Here is a 21194-nt window from a genome sequence, read left to right as displayed (position 1 = left end):
TGATATAGTGTAGATTTATTTGTTCTCAAGGGCAGCACGGTAGCATTGTGGATAGCACAATTGCTTCACAGCTCCAGGGTCCCAGGTTCGATTCCGGCTTGGGTCACTGACTGTGCGGAGTCTGCACGTCCTCCCCGTGTCTGCGTGGGTTTCCTCCGGGTGCTCCGGTTTCCTCCCACAATCCAAAGATGTGCAGGTTAGGTGAATTGGCCAATGATAAATTGCCCTTAATGTCCAAATTGCCCTTGGTGTTGGGTGAAGGTGTTGAGTTTGGGTAGGGTGCTCTTTCCAAGAGCCGGTGCAGACTCAAAGGGCCGAATGGCCTCCTTCTGCACTGTAAATTCAATGATAATCTATGATTAATCTAGGACAAAGGTTCGGCACAACATCGTGGGCCGAAGGGCCTGTTCTGTGCTGTATTTTCTATGTTCTATGTTCTATGTATTACTTAACATTGTATAGGGTGTTGGTGAGACCACATCTGGAGGATTGTGTCCAGTTTTGGTCTCCTTATTTGAGGAAGGATGTGGTGGCATTGGAGGCAGTTCAGAGGAGGTCCACCAGATTGATTCCGGGGATGAACGGGTTGGCGTTTGAGGAGAGATTAAACAGTTTGGGATTATACTCGCTGGAGTTTAGAAGGATGAGCGGGGATCTGATCGAGGTGTATAAAATACAAAGAAGGATTGATAAAGTAAACGTGGACCAAATGTTCCCCCTTGTGAGGCAACCAGAGGCCACAGGTAGAAGTTGAAAGGCGGTAGATTTAAAACGGAGATGAGGACGTAGGTGAAAATATTCAGGAATAGACCTTTGAGTGAGTAAAGAAGCAATTTATTAATTTTCAGAGGTCTGGGAGAAAAGGCCTTTGACCCCCACGGTCTGTGCATCATCTTTTCTCGCCTGAGCTGAGGTCGCACTGGGTTAATATACAGAAGGGAAGCGGAATCAATTTGCATTCACATTTACATATACCCAATCAATTCTGTTCGCGTCACAACTCATAACATGCATCTTCAATGCCATAAATGGCTTCAAGTTAGCTCCTATAGCCTCTAATTGGCAGTTTGCCTTACCCAATCAATTCATTACATAGATAATGGTTACATAAAGTCATGGGGTCAATAGTCCAGCCACGTTGAAACATGTCCTTCCTCATTCCTTGCTAGTTCCTTAACTTGGGGCCCCTTTGTCAGTTACAAATAGCTAAGAATACCGACATTGGGCAAAGGTTGCCAACGGCTCATTGTCTCTCCGGGTGTATCTAGTTGTGGATCACTTGTTTTGCACAAAGCTTCACTACTTCAGCAGCAGACACTGATAATGACATAGGGTCAAGATCATTGACAGAGTCCATTTTATATCAGGCGGCATCCATTTTGTATCTTCTGTAGTCCGTTCGGAATTCTACCTCTTCAAGGAGGAACTACTTCTCGCAGAGGGTGGTGAATTTGAGGAACTTGCTGCCCCTATAGTGCGGTGGAATCAGAGCCGTTAAATGGTTTCAAGAAGGAGACAGATACGTTTCCGATTTAAAAAACAGGTTTAAGGGAGATGGGGAAGAGGTAGGGAAGTGGATTTGAGACCAGGAAGACATCAGCCATGATCTGATTAAATGGCGGAGCAGGTTCAAGGTGCTCAATTGCCAACCTCTGCTCCTAATTCCTATGTTCCTAAGTTCCCAAAAGGAGTGCACATTTCCACAATGATCATTGAGAAGTGAGAACGAAGAGGATAGACTTAGCACTGTGCAGGAAGTAGGAAAGGAACAAATTCAGTTAGGATTATATTCATTGGGGTTTAGAAGCGTGAGAGGGGATGTCTTTTATTTTTTATAAATTTAGAGTACCCAATTCTTATTTTCCAATTAAGGCAATTTAGCGTGGCCAATTCACCGACCCTGCACATCTTTTTGGGTTGTGTTGATGAGATCCACCACAGACATGAGGGGAATGTGCAAACTCCACATGGACAGTGACCCGGGGCCGGGATCGAATCCAGGCCGCGAGGCAGCAGTGCTAACCACTGCGCCATTGTCCCGCCCGTGTGAGAGGGGATCTCATAGAAACTTATTCAACGCTAACAGGGTTAGACAGGGCAGATTCAGAAAGAATGTTCCCGATGGTGGGGGAGTCCAGAACTAGGGGTCATTGTTTGAGGATAAGGGGTAAACCTTTTAGGACTGAGATGAGGAGAAATTTCTTCACCCAGCGAGCGGTGAATCTGTGGAATTCACTCCCACAAAAAGTAGTTGAGGCCAAAATGTTGTGTAATTTCAAAAAGGAATTAGATATAGCTCTTGGGGTTAAAGGGATCAAGGGATTTGGGGGGAAGGCGGGATCAGGGAATTGAATTTGATGATCAGCCATGATCATAATGAATGGCGGGGACGTTCGAAGGGCCGAATGGCCTCCTCCTGCTTCTATTCTGTACGCATGTCTCTATTCTAAACTCACTGTGCAGACGTTGCAAAGATCAACACATCCAGATTTTGTTCAACACTGTCTTCTGCTGGAGAATGTCAGAATCACACACACACCTTTACCAATCTCCCCCCTAGTGAGGAATGTCAGAATCACACACACACCTTTACCAATCTCCCCCTAGTGGAAAATGTCAGAATCACACACACACCTTTACCAATCTCCCCCCCTAGTGGAGAATGTGAGAATCACGCACACACCTTCACCGATCTCCCCTCTAATGGGGCATGTCAGAATTACACACACACGTTTACCAATCTACCCCCTAGTGGGGAATGTCAGAATTACAGACAGACCTTTAACAATCTCCCCCGAGTGGAGAATGTCAGAATCACACACACACCTTTACCAATCTCCCCCCCTAGTGGAGAATGTCAGAATCACACACACACCTTTACCAATCTCCCCCCCTTGTGGGGAATGTCAGAATCACACGCATACCTTTACCAATCTCCCCCCCAGTGAAGAATGTCAGAATCACACACACACCTTTACCAATCTCCCCCCCTAGTGGAGAATGTCAGAATCACACACACACCTTTACCAATCTCCCCCCTTGTGGGGAATGTCAGAATAACACGCATACCTTTACCAATCTCCCCCCCAGTGGAGAATATCAGAATCACACGCATACCTTTACCAAATTCCCACCTAGTGGAGAATATCAGAATCACACACACACCTTTACCAATCTCCCCCTTAGTGGAGAATGTCAGAATCACACACACACCTTTACCAACCTCCGCCGTAGTGGAGAATGTCAGAATCACACACACACATTTTCCAATCTCCCCCTAGTGGAGAATGTCAGAATCACACACACATCTTTACCAATCTCCCCCCTAGTGGAGAATGTCAGAATCACACACACACCTTTACAATCTCCCCCCAGTGGAGAATATCAGAATCGCACACACACCTTTACCAATCTCCCCCCGAGTGGAGAATGTCAGAATTACACACACACATTTACCAATCTCCCCCCCCGGTGGAGAATGTCAGAATCACACACACACCTTTACCAATCTCCCCCTAGTGGAGAATATCAGAATCACACACACACCTTTACCAGTCCCCCGCTCCCCTAGTGGTGAACGTCAGATTTACACACACACCTTTACCAATCTACCCCCTAGTGGAGAATGTCAGAATCACACACACACCTTTACCAATCTGCCCCTCTAGTGGGGAATGTCAGAATCACACACAGACTTTTACCAAACTACCCCCTAGTGGGGAATGTCAGAATTACACACAACCGGGGCGGCATGTGGTGCAATGGTTAGCAGTGGGACTGCGGCGCTGACGATCTGGGTTCTAATCCCGGCCCTGGGGTCACTGTCCGTGTGGAGGTTGCACATTCTCCCCGTTTGCATTGCTTTTACCCCCACAACCCAAAGATGTGCAGGTGAGGTCGATTGGACACGCTAAATTCCCCCTTAATTGGGAAAAAAATAATTGGGTACTCTAAATTTATAAGAAAAGAAGAGACTTACACACACACCTTTACCAACCTCCCCCTAAAGGAGAATTTCAGAATCACACACACACCTTTACCAATCGGCTCCACTGCAGAATGTCAGAATTACACATATACCTTTACCAATCTCCCCCCTAGTGGAGAATGTCAGAATCACACACACACCTTCACCAATCACCCCTAGTGGAGAATGTCAGAATCACGCACACACCTTTACCAATCTCCCCCCTAGTGGAGAATATCAGAATCACACACACACCTTTACCAATCTACCCCTAGTGGAGAATGTCAGAATCACGCACACACCTTTACCAATCATCCCTAGTGGAGAATGTCAGAATCACGCACACACCTTTACCAATCTACCCCTAGTGGAGAATGTCAGAATCACGCACACACCTTCACCAATCTCCCCTCTAGTGGGGAATGTCAGAATTACACACACACGTTTACCAATCTACCCCCTAGTGGGGAATGTCAGAATTACAGACAGACCTTTAACAATCTCCCCCGAGTGGAGAATGTCAGAATCACACACAAACGTTTAAAAAATCTCCTCCCTCGTGAAGAATTTCAGAATCACACACACACCTTTACCAATCTCCCCCTAATGGAGAATGTCAGAATTACACACACACCTTTACCAATCTCCCCCCTAGTGGAGAATGTCAGACTCACACACACACCTTTACCAATCTACCCCTAATGGAGAATGTCACAATTACACACACACGTTTACCAATCTACGCCCTAGTGGGGAATGTCAGAATTACAGACAGATCTTCACCAATCTCCCCCTCTAGTGGGGAATGTCAGAACTACACACACATGTTTACCAATCTACCCCCTAGAGGGGAATGTCAGAATTACAGACAGACCTTTAACAATCTCCCCCGAGTGGAGAATGTCAGAATCACACACACACCTTTACCAATCTCTCCCTAGTGGAGAATGTCAGAATAACACACACCTTTACCAATCTCCCCCTAGTGGATAATGTCAGAATCACACACACACCTTTACCAATCTCCCCCCTAGTGGAGAATATCAGAATCACACACAAACACCTTTACCAATCTCCCCCTTAGTGGAGAATGTCAGAATTACACACACACTTTTACCAATCTCCCCCCTAGTGGAGAATGTCAGAATTACACACACACCTTTACCAATCTCACCCTTAGTGGAGAATGTCAGAATTACACACACAACTTTACCAATCTCCCCCCTAGTGGAGAATGTCAGAATCACACACAAACCTTTACCAATCTACCCACTAGTGGAGAATATCAGAATCACACACACACACCTTTACCAATTTCCCCCCTAGTGGAGAATGTCAAAGTTACACACACACATTTACCAATCTCCCCCCTAGTGGAGAATATCAGAATCACACACACACTCACACACCTTTACCAATCTCCCCCCCCCCCTAGTGGAGAATGTCAGAATCACACACACGCATTTACCAATCTCCCCCCGAGTGGAGAATATCAAAATCACCTTTACCAAACTTCCCCCCCCCTACTGGAGAACGTCAGATTTACACTCACACCTTTACCAATCTGCCCCCTAGTGGGGAATGTCAGAGTCACACACAGACTTTTTGCCAAACTTCCCCCTAGTTGGTTATGTCAGAATTACACACACACGGGGCGGCACGTGGTGCAATGATTAGCAGTGGGACTGCGGCGCTGACGATCTGGGTTCTAATCCCGGCCCTGGGGTCACTGTCCGTGTGGAGATTGCACATTCTCCCCCTGTTTGCGTTGGTATCACCCTCACAACCCAAAGATGTGCAGGTGAGGTGGATTGGCCACGCTAAATTCCCCCTTCATTGGGAAAAAAATAATTGGGTACTCTAAATTTGTAAAGAAAAGAAGAGAAACACACACACACCTTTACCAATCTCCCCCCTAGTGGAGAATGTCAGAATCACACACACACCTTTACCACTCTCCCCCCTAGTGGAGAATGTCAGAATCACACACACACCTTTACCAATCTCCCCCCTAGTGGAGAATGTCAGAATTACACACACACCTTTACCAAAATCTCCCCCAAGTGGGGAATGTTCGAATCACACACACAACTTTACCAATCTCCCCCCTAGTGGAGAATGTCAGAATCACACACACACCTTTACCAATCAACTCCACTGCAGAATGTCCGAATTACACACACACCTTTACCAATCTCCCCCCTAGTGGAGATTGTCAGAATTACACACACACCTTTACCAAAATCCCCCCCTAGTGGGGAATGTTAGAATCACACACACAACTTTACCAATCTCCCCCCCGAGTGGAGAATGTCAGAATCACACACACACCTTTACCAATCTCCCCCCTAGTGGAGAATGTCAGAATCACACACACACCTTTACCACTCTCCCCCCTAGTGGAGAATGTCAGAATCACACACACACCTTTACCAATCTCCCCCCGAGTGGAGAATGTCAGAATTACACACACACCTTTACCAAAATCTCCCCCAAGTGGGGAATGTTCGAATCACACACACAACTTTACCAATCTCCCCCCCTAGTGGAGAATGTCAGAATCACACACACACCTTTACCAATCAACTCCACTGCAGAATGTCCGAATTACACACACACCTTTACCAATCTCCCCCCTAGTGGAGAATGTCAGAATTACACACACACCTTTACCAAAATCCCCCCCTAGTGGGGAATGTTAGAATCACACACACAACTTTACCAATCCCCCCCCCCGAGTGGAGAATGTCAGAATCACACACACACCTTTACCAATCTACCCCTAATGGAGAATGTCAGAATCACACACACACCTTCACCAATCTCCCCCTCTAGTGGGGAATTTCAGAATTACACACACACCTGTACCAATCTCCCCCTAATGGAGAATGTCAGAATTACAGACACATCTTCACCAATCTCCCCCTCTAGTGGGGAATGTCAGAAATACACACACACATTTACCAATCTACCCCCTAGTGGGGAATGTCAGAATTACAGACAGATCTTTATCAATCTCCCCGAGTGGAGAATGTCAGAATCACACACACACCTTCACCAATCTCCCCTCTAGTGGGCAATGTCAGAATTACACACACACCTTTACCAATCTCCCATTCCAGTGGGGAATGTCAGAATTACACACACACATATACCAATCTACCCCCTAGTGGGGAATGTGAGAATTACAGACAGATCTTTACCAATCTCCCCCGAGTGGTGAATGTCAGAATCACACACACCCCTTTACCAATCTATGCCCTAGTGGAGAATGTCAGGATTACACACACCTTCACCAATCTCCCCCTCTAGTGGGGAATGTCAGAATTACACACACACCTTTACCAATCTACCCCCTAGTGGAGAATGTCAGAATCACACACACATCTTTCCCAATCTCCCCCCAGTGGAGAATGTCAGAATTTCACTCAAATCTTTACCAATCCCCCCCTAATGGAGAATGTCAGAATCACACACACGCATTTACCAATCTCCCCCCTAGTGGAGAATATCAGAATGTCACACAAATCTTTACCAATCCCCCCCCCCTCTAGTGGGGAATGTCAGAATTACACACACACCTTTACCAACCCCCCCTAGTGGTGATTGTCAGAATTTCACACAAATCTTTACCAATCCCCCCCCTAATGGAGAATGTCAGAATTACACACACACCTTTACCAATCTACCCCTAGTGGAGAATATCAGAATTACACACACACCTTTACCAATCTACCCTGAGTGGAGAATGTCATAATTACACACAGTCGTTTACGTGTCTACCCCTAGACAGTACAGAGAGAGAGTCTGATCGAAAACACAGAGCGGAGTCAGTAGAGAGAGAGAGTCCGATATAAGGCGCTCACCCTCAGCAGCGTTTTGCTTCCTGATCCGCCTGAGGGAGTGACAGCAGCCACCGGACAGTCCGATCCTTGCTCTGCTCCCAGGAGTACAGGGGGCGATAGCTAAAGTGCCGGGTCGCCTTGTCCGTGCAGACAGTGAAGGTGGTCGAGCCCAGGGCCAGTGTGTAGCGGTTGAGATAAGGTGCAAATGTGCAGAAGGGCCGCAGGACCAGCTGGAGGAGCTCGGCCAGGGCCGCCAGCATGTAGATGAAGATGTAGGGCAGCACCGGCCTCTTCTGGCCGATCAGCCGCACCCCGCATGGCCCCAGCAGCTCCATGTTGAAATCCATGTGACTCCTGTCTGGCGACCCGTCACTGCAATAATAGACCTGGCCGCCCACCAGCCCTGGCTTCTCCTTCAGGCCTCTGGCAGCTAGCAGATGCATCCAGGCCACATTCCCTAGAGGGAGGAAATGGGGGAGCAAGAGATGTCAGCACATAGCCCCTGATGCCCACATACTACAGCCCCACCCACACCCTGCCCATCGAGGTCCTCAAACACCTTTCTGTTCCACAGGTAGATGTGGGACAGGAGAAGGCCACTCAGCCCATCCACAAACAGCAGCTGCATGAATGCCATTGTAAGAACATTTTGGAGGAGGGGGTGCAGAGGCTGTGTGTCAGGGTGTATATAGTAACATAGTAAAGTGGTCCTGCACATTTCCCGATGCTGCTGGGCATTATTCCTGGGACTTACCCACATACACTCGCCCTGATTGCACAGTGCGCGGCCCAAGTCGAAACAGGCGGCCTCCAAGCTTCAAGGCCTTTCCGTAAATCCCCCTCAGCAAGGCACACCCTTCGCCGTAGATTCCCATTGGTCTTAGTGCACAGCTAGCCAGCTTGCCACCTCCTGAAACCTGGGGAAAAGTTCGGGAGAGCTTCAGCAGTCATGATCACCCAACGCCCGCCCCCCCCACCACCCTCTGCCACCCACCCCATACAACCTCCCCGCCTCCACAATCTCTCTCACTCCTTTCACAGCCTGGCAGGGCCTCCTGGGGCCTGAAGCTCAGGCTTCGACAACTCCCGGTAACCATTGGTAATTACTGGCTGGTGTCTTCCCACTGCTGGCCGAACCACAGATGGGTGCGTGAAAGGAGGAGCAGATATATCAACGATCCAGTTTAAAGAGGGAGTCTCTCCGTCAGGGACCCCTGTTAAAGAGGGAGTCTCTCCGTCAGGGACCCCTGTTAAAGAGGGAGTCTCTCCGTCAGGGACCCCTGTTAAAGAAGGAGTCTCTCCGTCAGGGACCTCTGTTAAAGAGGGAGTCTCTCCGTCAGGGACCCCTGTTAAAGAGGGAGTCTCTCCGTCAGGGACCCCTGTTAAAGAGGGAGTCTCTCCGTCAGGGACCCCTGTTAAAGAGGGAGTCTCTCCGTCAGGGACCCCTGTTAAAGAGGGATTCTCTCCGTCAGGGACCCCTGTTAAAGAGGGAGTCTCTCCGTCAGGGACCCCTGTTAAAGAGGGAGTCTCTCCGTCAGGGACCCCTGTTAAAGAGGGAGTCTCTCCGTCAGGGACCCCTGTTAAAGAGGGATTCTCTCCGTCAGGGACCCCTGTTAAAGAGGGAGTCTCTCCATCAGGGACCCTGTTAAAGAGGGAGTCTCTCCATCAGGGACCCTGTTAAAGAGGGAGTCTCTCCGTCAGGGACCTCTGTTAAAGAGGGAGTCTCTCCGTCAGGGACCCCTGTTAAAGAGGGAGTCTCTCCGTCAGGGACCCCTGTTAAAGAGGGAGTCTCTCCGTCAGGGACCCCTGTTAAAGAGGGAGTCTCTCCGTCAGGGACCTCTGTTAAAGAGGGAGTCTCTCCGTCAGAGACCCCTGTTAAAGAGGGATTCTCTCCGTCAGGGACCCCTGTTAAAGAGGGAGTCTCTCCATCAGGGACCCTGTTAAAGAGGGATTCTCTCCGTCAGGGACCCCTGTTAAAGAGGGAGTCTCTCCATCAGGGACCCTGTTAAAGAGGGAGTCTCTCCGTCAGGGACCCCTGTTAAAGAGGGAGACTCTCCGTCAGGGACCCCTGTTAAAGAGGGAGTCTCTCCGTCAGGGACCCCTGTTAAAGATGGAGTCTCTCCATCAGGGACCCTGTTAAAGAGGGAAGCTCTCTGTCAGGGACCCCTGTTAAAGAGGGAGTTTCTCAGTCTGGGACCCCTGTTAAAGAGGGAGTCTCTCCATCACGGACCCCTGTTAAAGAGGGAGTCTCTCTGTCAGGGACCCTGTGAAAGAGGGAGTCTCTCCGTCAGGGACCACTGTGAAAGAGGGAGTCTCCCAGTCAGGGACCCCTGTTAAAGAGGGAGTCTCTCCATCTGGGACCCCTGTAAAAGAGGGAGTCTCTCCGTCAGGGACCCCTGTTAAAGAGGGAGTCTCCCCGTCAGGGACCCTGTTAAAGAGGGAGTCTCTCCGTCAGGGACCCTGTTAAAGAGGGAGTCTCTCCGTCAGGGACCACTGTTAAAGAGGGAGTCTCTCCGTCAGGGACCCCTGTTAAAGGGGGAGTCTCTCCGTCAGGGACCCTGTTAAAGAGGGAGTCTCTCCGTCAGGGACCCGGTTAAAGAGGGAGTCTCTTAGTCAGGGACCCCTGTTAAAGAGGGAGACTCTCCGTCAGCGACAGTGTTTAAAGAGGGAGTCTCTCCGTCTGGGACCCCTGTTAAAGAGGGAGTCTCTCCGTCAGGGACACCTGTTAAAGAGGGAGTCTCTCCGTCAGGTACCCCTGTTAAAGAGGGAGTCTCTCCGTCAGTGACACCTGTTAAAGAGAGAGTCTCTCCGTCAGGGACCCCTGTTAAAGAGGGAGTCTCTCCGTCAGGGACCCCTGTTAAAGAGGGAGTCTCTCCGTCAGTGACCCCTGTTAAGGAGGGAGTCTCTCCGTCAGGTACCCCTGTTAAAGAGGGAGACTCTCCGTCAGGGACCCCTGTAAAAGAGGGAGTCTCCCTGTCAGGGACCCTGTTAAAGAGGGAGTCTCTCCGTCAGGGACCCTGTTAAAGAGGGAGTCTCTCCGTCAGGGACCCCTGTTAAAGAGGGAGTCTCTCCATCCGGGACCCTGTTAAAGAGGGAGTCTCTCCGTCAGGGACCCCTGTTAAAGAGGCAGTCTCTCCGTCAGGGACCCATGTTAAAGAGGGAGTATCTCCGCAAGGACCCCTGTTAAAGAGGGAGTCTCTCCGTCAGGTACCCCTGTTAAAGAGGGAGTCTCCGTCAGGGACCCCTGTTAAAGAGGGAGTCTCTCCGTCAGGGACCCATGTTAAAGAGGGAGTATCTCCGCAAGGACCCCTGTTAAAGAGGGAGTCTCTCCGTCAGGTACCCCTGTTAAAGAGGGAGTCTCCGTCAGGGACCCCTGTTAAAGAGGGAGTCTCTCCGTCAGGGACACTGTTAAAGAGGGAGTCTCTCCGTCAGGGACCCCTGTTAAAGAGGCAGTCTCTCTGTCAGGGACCCCTGTTAAAGAGGGAGTCTCTCTGTCAGGGACACCTGTTAAAGAGGGAGTCTCTCCGTCAGGGACCCTGTTAAAGAGGGAGTCTCTCAGTCAGGGACCCCTGTTAAAGAGGGAATCTCTCAGTCAGGGACCCCTGTTAAAGAGGGAGTCTCTCCGTCAGGGACCCTGTTAAAGAGGGAGTCTCTCAGTCAGGGACCCCTGTTAAAGAGGGAATCTCTCAGTCAGGGACCCCTGTTAAAGAGGGAGTCTCTCCGTCAGGGACCCCTGTTAAAGAGGGAGTCTCCCCATCAGGGACCCCTGTTAAAGAGGGGTCTCTCCGTCAGGGACCCTGTTAAAGAGGGAGTCTCTCAGTCAGGAACTCCTGTTAAAGAGGGAGTCACTCCGTCAGGGACCCCTGTTAAAGAGGGAGTCTCTCCGTCAGGGACCCCTGTTAAAGAGGGAGTCTCTCCGTCAGTGACCTCTGTTAAAGAGGGAGTCTCTCCGTCAGAGACCCCTGTTAAAGAGGGAGTCTCTCCGTCAGGGACCCCTGTTAAAGAGGGAGTCTCTCCATCAGGGACCCTGTTAAAGAGGGAGTCTATCCGTCAGGGACCTCTGTTAAAGAGGGAGTCTCTCCGTCAGGGACCCCTGTTAAAGAGGGTGTCTCTCCGTCAGGGACCCGTGTTAAAGAGGGAGTCTCTCCATCAGGGACCCTGTTAAAGAGGGAGTTTCTCAGTCTGGGACCCCTGTTAAAGAGGAAGTCTCTCCGTCAGGGACCCCTGTTAAAGATGGAGTCTCTCCGTCAGGGACCCCTGTTAAAGAGGGAGTCTCTCCGTCAGGGGCCCTGTTAAAGAGGGAGTCTCTCCGTCAGAGACCCCTGTTAAAGAGGGAGGCTCTCCGTCAGGGACCCCTGTTAAAGAGGGAGTCTCTCCATCAGGGACCCTGTTAAAGAGGGAATCTCTCCGTCAGGGGCCCTGTTAAAGAGGGAGTCTCTCCATCAGGGACCCTGTTAAAGAGGGAATCTCTCTGTCAGGGACCCCTGTTAAAGAGGGAGTTTCTCAGTCTGGGACCCCTGTTAAAGAGGGAGTCTCTCCGTCAGGGACCCTGTTAAAGAGGGAGTTTCTCAGTCTGGGACCCCTGTTAAAGAGGGAGTCTCTCCATCAGGGACCCTGTTAAAGAGGGAGTCTCTCCATCAGGGGCCCTGTTAAAGAGGGAGTCTCTCCATCAGGGGCCCTGTTAAAGAGGGAGTCTCTCTGTCAGGGACCCCTGTTAAAGAGGGAGTTTCTCAGTCTGGGACCCCTGTTAAAGAGGGAGTCTCTCCATCACGGACCCCTGTTAAAGAGGGAGTCTCTCTGTCAGGGACCCTGTGAAAGAGGGAGTCTCTCCGTCAGGGACCACTGTGAAAGAGGGAGTCTCTCTGTCAGGGACCCTGTGAAAGAGGGAGTCTCCCAGTCAGGGACCCCTGTTAAAGAGGGAGTCTCTCCATCTGGGACCCCTGTAAAAGAGGGAGTCTCTCCGTCAGGGACCACTGTGAAAGAGGGAGTCTCTCCGTCAGGGACCACTGTGAAAGAGCGAGTCTCCCAGTCAGGGACCCCTGTTAAAGAGGGAGTCTCTCCATCTGGGACCCCTGTAAAAGAGGGAGTCTCTCCGTCAGGGACCCCTGTTAAAGAGGGAGTCTCCCCGTCAGGGACCCTGTTAAAGAGGGAGTCTCTCCGTCAGGGACCCTGTTAAAGAGGGAGTCTCTCCGTCAGGGACCACTGTTAAAGAGGGAGTCTCTCCGTCAGGGACGACTGTTAAAGAGGGAGTCTCTCCGTCAGGGACCCTGTTAAAGAGGGGGTCTCTCCGTCAGGGACCCGGTTAAAGAGGGAGTCTCTCAGTCAGGGACCCCTGTTAAAGAGGGAGACTCTCCGTCAGCGACAGTGTTTAAAGAGGGAGTCTCTCCGTCTGGGACCCCTGTTAAAGAGGGAGTCTCTCCGTCAGGGACACCTGTTAAAGAGGGAGTCTCTCCGTCAGGTACCCCTGTTAAAGAGGGAGTCTCTCCGTCAGTGACACCTGTTAAAGAGGGAGTCTCTTCGTCAGGGACCCCTGTTAAAGAGGGAGTCTCTCCGTCAGGGACCCCTGTTAAAGAGGGAGTCTCTCCGTCAGTGACCCATGTTAAGGAGGGAGTCTCTCCGTCAGGTACCCCTGTTAAAGAGGGAGACTCTCCGTCAGGGACACCTGTAAAAGAGGGAGTCTCCCTGTCAGGGACCCTGTTAAAGAGGGAGTCTCTCCGTCAGGGACCCTGTTAAAGAGGGAGTCTCTCCGTCAGGGACCCCTGTTAAAGAGGGAGTCTCTCCATCAGGGATCCTGTTAAAGAGGGAGTCTCTCCGTCAGGGACCCCTGTTAAAGAGGCAGACTCTCCGTCAGGGACCCATGTTAAAGAGGGAGTATCTCCGCAAGGACCCCTGTTAAAGAGGGAGTCTCTCCGTCAGGTACCCCTGTTAAAGAGGGAGTCTCCGTCAGGGACCCCTGTTAAAGAGGGAGTCTCTCCGTCAGGGACACTGTTAAAGAGGGAGTCTCTCCGTCAGGGACCCCTGTTAAAGAGGCAGTCTCTCTGTCAGGGACCCCTGTTAAAGAGGGAGTCTCTCTGTCAGGGACACCTGTTAAAGAGGGAGTCTCTCCGTCAGGGACCCTGTTAAAGAGGGAGTCTCTCAGTCAGGGACCCCTGTTAAAGAGGGAATCTCTCAGTCAGGGACCCCTGTTAAAGAGGGAGTCTCTCCGTCAGGGACCCGGTTAAAGAGGGAGTCTCTCAGTCAGGGACCCCTGTTAAAGAGGGAATCTCTCAGTCAGGGACCCCTGTTAAGGAGGGAGTCTCTCCGTCAGGGACCCCTGTTAAAGAGGGAGTCTTCCCATCAGGGACCCCTGTTAAAGAGGGAGTCTCTCCGTCAGGGACCCTGTTAAAGAGGGAGTCTCTCAGTCAGGAACTCCTGTTAAAGAGGGAGTCACTCCGTCAGGGACCCCTGTTAAAGAGGGAGTCTCTCCGTCAGGGACCCCTGTTAAAGAGGGAGTCTCTCCGTCAGTGACCTCTGTTAAAGATGGAGTCTCTCCGTCAGAGACCCCTGTTAAAGAGGGAGTCTCTCCGTCAGGGACCCCTGTTAAAGAGGGAGTCTCTCCATCAGGGACCCTGTTAAAGAGGGAGTCTCTCCGTCAGGGACCTCTGTTAAAGAGGGAGTCTCTCCGTCAGGGACCCCTGTTAAAGAGGGAATCTCTCAGTCAGGGACCCCTGTTAAAGAGGGAGTCTCTCCGTCAGGGACCCGGTTAAAGAGGGAGTTTCTCAGTCAGGGACCCCTGTTAAAGAGGGAGTCTCTCCATCAGGGACCCTGTTAAAGAGGGAGTCTCTCCGTCAGGGGCCCCTGTTAAAGAGGGAGCCTCTCCATCAGGGACCCCTGTTAAAGAGGGAGTCTCTCCGTCAGGGACCCTGTTAAAGAGGGAGTCTCTCCGTCAGGGACCCTGTTAAAGAGGGAGTTTCTCAGTCTGGGACCCCTGTTAAAGAGGGAGTCTCTCCGTCAGGGACCCCTGTTAAAGAGGGAGTCTCTCTGTCAGGGACCCTGTGAAAGAGGGAATCTCTCTGTCAGGGACCACTGTGAAAGAGGGAGTCTCCCAGTCAGGGACCCCTGTTAAAGAGGGAGTCTCTCCATCTGGGACCCCTGTAAAAGAGGGAGTCTCTCCGTCAGGGACCCCTGTTAAAGAGGGAGTCTCCCCGTCAGGGACCCTGTTAAAGAGGGAGTCTCTCCGTCAGGGACCCTGTTAAAGAGGGAGTCTCTCCGTCAGGGACCACTGTTAAAGAGGGAGTCTCTCCGTCAGGGACGACTGTTAAAGAGGGAGTCTCTCCGTCAGGGACCCTGTTAAAGAGGGGGTCTCTCCGTCAGGGACCCGGTTAAAGAGGGAGTCTCTCAGTCAGGGACCCCTGTTAAAGAGGGAGACTCTCCGTCAGCGACAGTGTTTAAAGAGGGAGTCTCTCCGTCTGGGACCCCTGTTAAAGAGGGAGTCTCTCCGTCAGGGACACCTGTTAAAGAGGGAGTCTCTCCGTCAGGTACCCCTGTTAAAGAGGGAGTCTCTCCGTCAGTGACACCTGTTAAAGAGGGAGTCTCTCCGTCAGGGACCCCTGTTAAAGAGGGAGTCTCTCCGTCAGGGACCCCTGTTAAAGAGGGAGTCTCTCCGTCAGTGACCCATGTTAAGGAGGGAGTCTCTCCGTCAGGTACCCCTGTTAAAGAGGGAGACTCTCCGTCAGGGACACCTGTAAAAGAGGGAGTCTCCCTGTCAGGGACCCTGTTAAAGAGGGAGTCTCTCCGTCAGGGACCCTGTTAAAGAGGGAGTCTCTCCGTCAGGGACCCCTGTTAAAGAGGGAGTCTCTCCATCAGGGATCCTGTTAAAGAGGGAGTCTCTCCGTCAGGGACCCCTGTTAAAGAGGCAGTCTCTCCGTCAGGGACCCATGTTAAAGAGGGAGTATCTCCGCAAGGACCCCTGTTAAAGAGGGAGTCTCTCCGTCAGGTACCCCTGTTAAAGAGGGAGTCTCCGTCAGGGACCCCTGTTAAAGAGTGAGTCTCTCCGTCAGGGACACTGTTAAAGAGGGAGTCTCTCCGTCAGGGACCCCTGTTAAAGAGGCAGTCTCTCTGTCAGGGACCCCTGTTAAAGAGGGAGTCTCTCTGTCAGGGACACCTGTTAAAGAGGGAGTCTCTCCGTCAGGGACCCTGTTAAAGAGGGAGTCTCTCAGTCAGGGACCCCTGTTAAAGAGGGAATCTCTCAGTCAGGGACCCCTGTTAAAGAGGGAGTCTCTCCGTCAGGGACCCGGTTAAAGAGGGAGTCTCTCAGTCAGGGACCCCTGTTAAAGAGGGAATCTCTCAGTCAGGGACCCCTGTTAAGGAGGGAGTCTCTCCGTCAGGGACCCCTGTTAAAGAGGGAGTCTCCCCATCAGGGACCCCTGTTAAAGAGGGAGTCTCTCCGTCAGGGACCCTGTTAAAGAGGGAGTCTCTCAGTCAGGAACTCCTGTTAAAGAGGGAGTCACTCCGTCAGGGACCCCTGTTAAAGAGGGAGTCTCTCCGTCAGGGACCCCTGTTAAAGAGGGAGTCTCTCCGTCAGTGACCTCTGTTAAAGAGGGAGTCTCTCCGTCAGAGACCCCTGTTAAAGAGGGAGTCTCTCCGTCAGGGACCCCTGTTAAAGAGGGAGTCTCTCCATCAGGGACCCTGTTAAAGAGGGAGTCTCTCCGTCAGGGACCTCTGTTAAAGAGGGAGTCTCTACGTCAGGGACCCCTGTTAAAGAGGGAATCTCTCAGTCAGGGACCCCTGTTAAAGAGGGAGTCTCTCCGTCAGGGACCCGGTTAAAGAGGGAGTTTCTCAGTCAGGGACCCCTGTTAAAGAGGGAGTCTCTCCATCAGGGACCCTGTTAAAGAGGGAGTCTCTCCGTCAGGGGCCCCTGTTAAAGAGGGAGCCTCTCCATCAGGGACCCCTGTTAAAGAGGGAGTCTCTCCGTCAGGGACCCTGTTAAAGAGGGAGTCTCTCCGTCAGGGACCCTGTTAAAGAGGGAGTTTCTCAGTCTGGGACCCCTGTTAAAGAGGGAGTCTCTCCGTCAGGGACCCCTGTTAAAGAGGGAGTCTCTCTGTCAGGGACCCTGTGAAAGAGGGAATCTCTCTGTCAGGGACCACTGTGAAAGAGGGAGTCTCCCAGTCAGGGACCCCTGTTAAAGAGGGAGTCTCTCCATCTGGGACCCCTGTAAAAGAGGGAGTCTCTCCGTCAGGGACCCCTGTTAAAGAGGGAGTCTCCCCGTCAGGGACCCTGTTAAAGAGGGAGTCTCTCCGTCAGGGACCCTGTTAAAGAGGGAGTCTCTCCGTCAGGGACCCCTGTTAAAGAGGGAGTCTCTCCGTCAGGGACCCCTGTTAAAGAGGGAGTCTCTCCGTCAGGGACCCTGTTAAAGAGGGAGTCTCTCCGTCAGGGACCCGGTTAAAGAGGGAGTCTCTCAGTCAGGGACCCCTGTTAAAGAGGGAGTCTCTCCGTCAGGGACCCCTGTTAAAGAGGGAGTCTCTCCGTCAGGGACCCTGTTAAAGAGGGAGTCTCTCCGTCAGGGACCCGGTTAAAGAGGGAGTCTCTCCGTCAGGGACCCCTGTTAAAGAGGGAGTCTCTCCGTCAGTGACCCCTGTTAAGGAGGGAGTCTCTCCGTCAGGTACCCCTGTTAAAGAGGGAGACTCTCCGTCAGGGACCCCTGTAAAAGAGGGAGTCTCCCTGTCAGGGACCCTGTTAAAGAGGGAGTCTCTCCGTCAGGGACCCTGTTAAAGAGGGAGTCTCTCCGTCAGGGACCCCTGTTAAAGAGGGAGTCTCTCCGTCAGGGACCCTGTTAAAGAGGGAGTCTCTCCGTCAGGGACCCCTGTTAAAGAGGCAGTCTCTCCGTCAGGGACCCATGTTAAAGAGGGAGTATCTCCGCAAGGACCCCTGTTAAAGAGGGAGTCTCTCCGTCAGGTACCCCTGTTAAAGAGGGAGTCTCCGTCAGGGACCCCTGTTAAAGAGGGAGTCTCTCCGTCAGGGACACTGTTAAAGAGGGAGTCACTCCGTCAGGGACCCCTGTTAAAGAGGCAGTCTCTCTGTCAGGGACCCCTGTTAAAGAGGGAGTCTCTCTGTCAGGGACACCTGTTAAAGAGGGAGTCTCTCCGTCAGGGACCCTGTTAAAGAGGGAGTCTCTCAGTCAGGGACCCCTGTTAAAGAGGGAATCTCTCAGTCAGGGACCCCTGTTAAAGAGGGAGTCTCTCCGTCAGGGACCCTGTTAAAGAGGGAGTCTCTCAGTCAGGGACCCCTGTTAAAGAGGGAGTCTCTCTGTCAGGGACCCTTGTTAAAGAGGGAGTCTCTCCGTCAGGCACCCCTGTTAAAGAGGGAGTCTCTCAGTCAGGGACCCCTGTTAAAGAGGGAGTCTCTCCGTCAGGGACATTGTTAAAGAGGGAGTCTCTCCGTCAGGGACACCTGTTAAAGAGGGTGTCTCTCCGTCAGGGACCCCTGTTAAAGAGGGAGTCTCTCCGTCAGGGACCCCTGTTAAAGAGGGAGTCTCCCCATCAGGGACCCCTGTTAAAGAGGGAGTCTCTCCGTCAGGAACTCCTGTTAAAGAGGGAGTCTCTCAGTCAGGAACTCCGGTTAAAGAGGGAGTCACTCCGTCAGGGACCCCTGTTAAAGAGGGAGTCTCTCCGTCAGGGACCCTGTTAAAGAGGGAGTCTCTCCGTCAGGGACCCATGTTAAAGAGGGAGTATCTCCGCAAGGACCCCTGTTAAAGAGGGAGTCTCTCCGTCAGGTACCCCTGTTAAAGAGGGAGTCTCCGTCAGGGACCCCTGTTAAAGAGGGAGTCTCTCCGTCAGGGACACTGTTAAAGCGGAGATCTCTCAGTCAGGGATCCCTGTTCAAGAGGGAGTCTCTCCGTCAGGGACCCCTGTTAAAGAGGGAGTCTCTCCGTCAGGGACACTGTTAAAGCGGGGGTCTCTCAGTCAGGGATCCCTGTTCAAGAGGGAGTCTCTCCGTCAGGGACCCCTGTTAAAGAGGCAGTCTCTCTGTCAGGGACCCCTGTTAAAGAGGGAGTCTCTCCGTCAGGGACCCCCTGTTAAAGAGGGAGTCTCTCTGTCAGGGACCCCTGTTAAAGAGGGAGTCTCTCCGTCAGGGACCCTGTTAAAGAGGGAGTCTCCCCATCAGGGATCCCTGTTAAAGAGGGAGTCTCTCCGTCAGGGACACCTGTTAAAGAGGGAGTCTCTCCGTCAGGGACCCTGTTAAAGAGGGAGTCTCCCCATCAGGGATCCCTGTTAAAGAGGGAGTCTCTCCGTCAGGGACCCTGTTAAAGAGGGAGTCTCTCAGTCAGGAACTCCTGTTAAAGAGGGAGTCACTCCGTCAGGGACCCCTGTTAAAGAGGGAGTCTCTCCGTCAGGGACCCCTGTTAAAGAGGGAATCTCTCAGTCAGGGACCCCTGTTAAAGAGGGAGTCTCTCCGTCAGGGACCCCTGTTAAAGAGGGAGTCTCTCCGTCAGGGACCGCTGTTAAAGAGGGAGTCTCTCCGTCAGGGACCCTTGAAAAAGAGGGAGTATCTCCGCAGGGACCCCTGTTAAAGAGGGAGTCTCTCCGTCAGGGACCCCTGTTAAAGAGGGAGTCTCTCCGTCAGGGACCCCTGTTAAAGAGGGAGTCTCTCTGTCAGGGACCCCTGTTAAAGAGGGAGTCTCTCCGTCAGGGACCCCTGTTAAAGAGGGAGTCTCTCTGTCAGGGACCTCTGTTAAGGAGGGAGTATCTCCGCAGGGACCCTTGTAAAAGAGGGAGTATCTCCGCAGGGACCCCTGTTAAAGAGGGAGTCTCTCTGTCAGGGACCCCTGTTAAAGAGGGAGTCTCTCCGTCAGGGACCCCTGTTAAAGAGGGAGTCTCTCCGTCAGGGACCTCTGTTAAAGAGGGAGTATCTCCGCAGGGACCCTTGAAAAAGAGGGAGTATCTCCGCAGGGACCCCTGTTAAAGAGGGAGTCTCTCTGTCAGGGACCTCTGTTAAAGAGGGAGTATCTCCGCAGGGACCCTTGAAAAAGAGGGAGTATCTCCGCAGGGACCCCTGTTAAAGAGGGAGTCTCTCTGTCAGGGACCTCTGTTAAAGAGGGAGTATCTCCGCAGGGACCCTTGAAAAAGAGGGAGTATCTCCGCAGGGACCCCTGTTAAAGAGGGAGCCTCTCCGTCAGGGATCCCTGTTAAAGAGGGAGCCTCTCCGTCAGGGATCCCTGTTAAAGAGGGAGTCTCCCTGTCAGTGGCCCTGTTAAAGAGGGAGTCTCTCCGTCAGGGACCCCTGTTAAAGAGGGAGGCTCTCTGTCAGGGACCCTGTTAAAGAGGGAGTCTCTCTGTCAGGGACCCCTGTTAAAGAGGGAGTCTCTCCGTCAGGGACCCCTGTTAAAGAGGGAGTCTCTCCATCAGGGACCCTGTTAAAGAGGGAGTCTCTCCATCAGGGACCCTGTTAAAGAGGGAGTCTCTCCGTCAGTGGCCCTGTTAAAGAGGGAGTCTCTCTGTCAGGGACCCCTGTTAAAGAGGGAGTCTCTCCTTCAGGGACCCCTGTTAAAGAGGGAGTCTCTCCGTCAGGGACCCCTGTTAAAGAGGGAGTCTCTACGTCAGGGACAGTTTTTAAAGAGGGAGTCTCTCTGTCAGGGACCCTATTAAAGAGGGAGTCTCTCCGTCAGGGACCCCTGTTAAAGAGGGAGTCTCTCCGTCAGGGGCCCTGTTAAAGAGGGAGTCTCTCTGTCAGGGACCCCTGTTAAAGAGGGAGTCCCTCCGTCAGGGACCCCTGTTAAAGAGGGAGTCTCTCCGTCAGGGACCCCTGTTAAAGAGGGAATCTCTCCGTCAGGGGCCCTGTTAAAGAGGGAGTCTCTCCGTCAGGGACCCCTTTTAAAGAGGGAGCCTCTCCGTCAGGGCCCCCTGTTAAAGAGGGAGTCTCTCCGTCAGGGACCCCTGTTAAAGAGGGAGTCTCGCCATCAGGGACCCCTGTTAAAGAGGGAGTCTCCCCATCAGGGATCCCTGTTCAAGAGGGAGTCTCCCCATCAGGGATCCCTGTTAAAGAGGGAGTTTCTCCGTCAGGGACCCCTGTTAAAGAGGGAGTCTCTCCGTCAGGGACCCTGTTAAAGAGGGAGTCTCTCCGTCAGGGACCCCTGTTAAAGAGGGAGCCTCTCCGTCAGGGACCCTGTTAAAGAGGGAGCCTCTCCTTCAGGGACCCCTGTTAAAGAGGGAGTCTCTCCGTCAGGGACCCCTGTTAAAGAGGGAGTCTCTCCGTCAGGGACCCCTGTTAAAGAGGGAGTCTCTCCGTCAGGGACCCCTGTTAAAGAGGGAGTCTCTCCGTCAGGGACCCTGTTAAAGAGGGAGTCTCTCCGTCAGGGACCCCTGTTAAAGAGGGAGCCTCTCCATCAGGGACCCCTGTTAAAGAGG

General features: G+C 52.2%; 1 protein-coding gene across 3 annotated transcripts in view; it reads right to left on the bottom strand.

Annotated features, from left to right (window-relative positions):
• Window positions 1-334: 334 nt before the first annotated feature.
• The window catches only part of LOC140396061 (3 beta-hydroxysteroid dehydrogenase type 7-like), an 80272-nt gene continuing 59412 nt past the window's right edge, over window positions 335-21194 (bottom strand). For all 3 annotated transcript variants that reach the window (XM_072484159.1, XM_072484158.1, XM_072484157.1), the window contains exons 6-8: window positions 8567-8729; window positions 7834-8269; window positions 335-1469 (exon numbers count right to left, since the gene is read on the bottom strand). In XM_072484159.1, the coding sequence (XP_072340260.1) occupies window positions 7836-8269; window positions 8567-8729 (597 nt within the window). In that variant the 3' untranslated portion in view covers window positions 335-1469; window positions 7834-7835. The remainder of the gene's footprint in view (window positions 1470-7833; window positions 8270-8566; window positions 8730-21194) is intronic.

This window comes from Scyliorhinus torazame, chromosome 19, assembly GCF_047496885.1.
Source record: "Scyliorhinus torazame isolate Kashiwa2021f chromosome 19, sScyTor2.1, whole genome shotgun sequence".
In the NCBI taxonomy this organism is placed as follows: domain Eukaryota; kingdom Metazoa; phylum Chordata; class Chondrichthyes; order Carcharhiniformes; family Scyliorhinidae; genus Scyliorhinus; species Scyliorhinus torazame.
The sequence above is the reverse complement of the archived record's forward strand: the minus strand, read 5'-3'. Positions and strand labels throughout refer to the sequence as shown.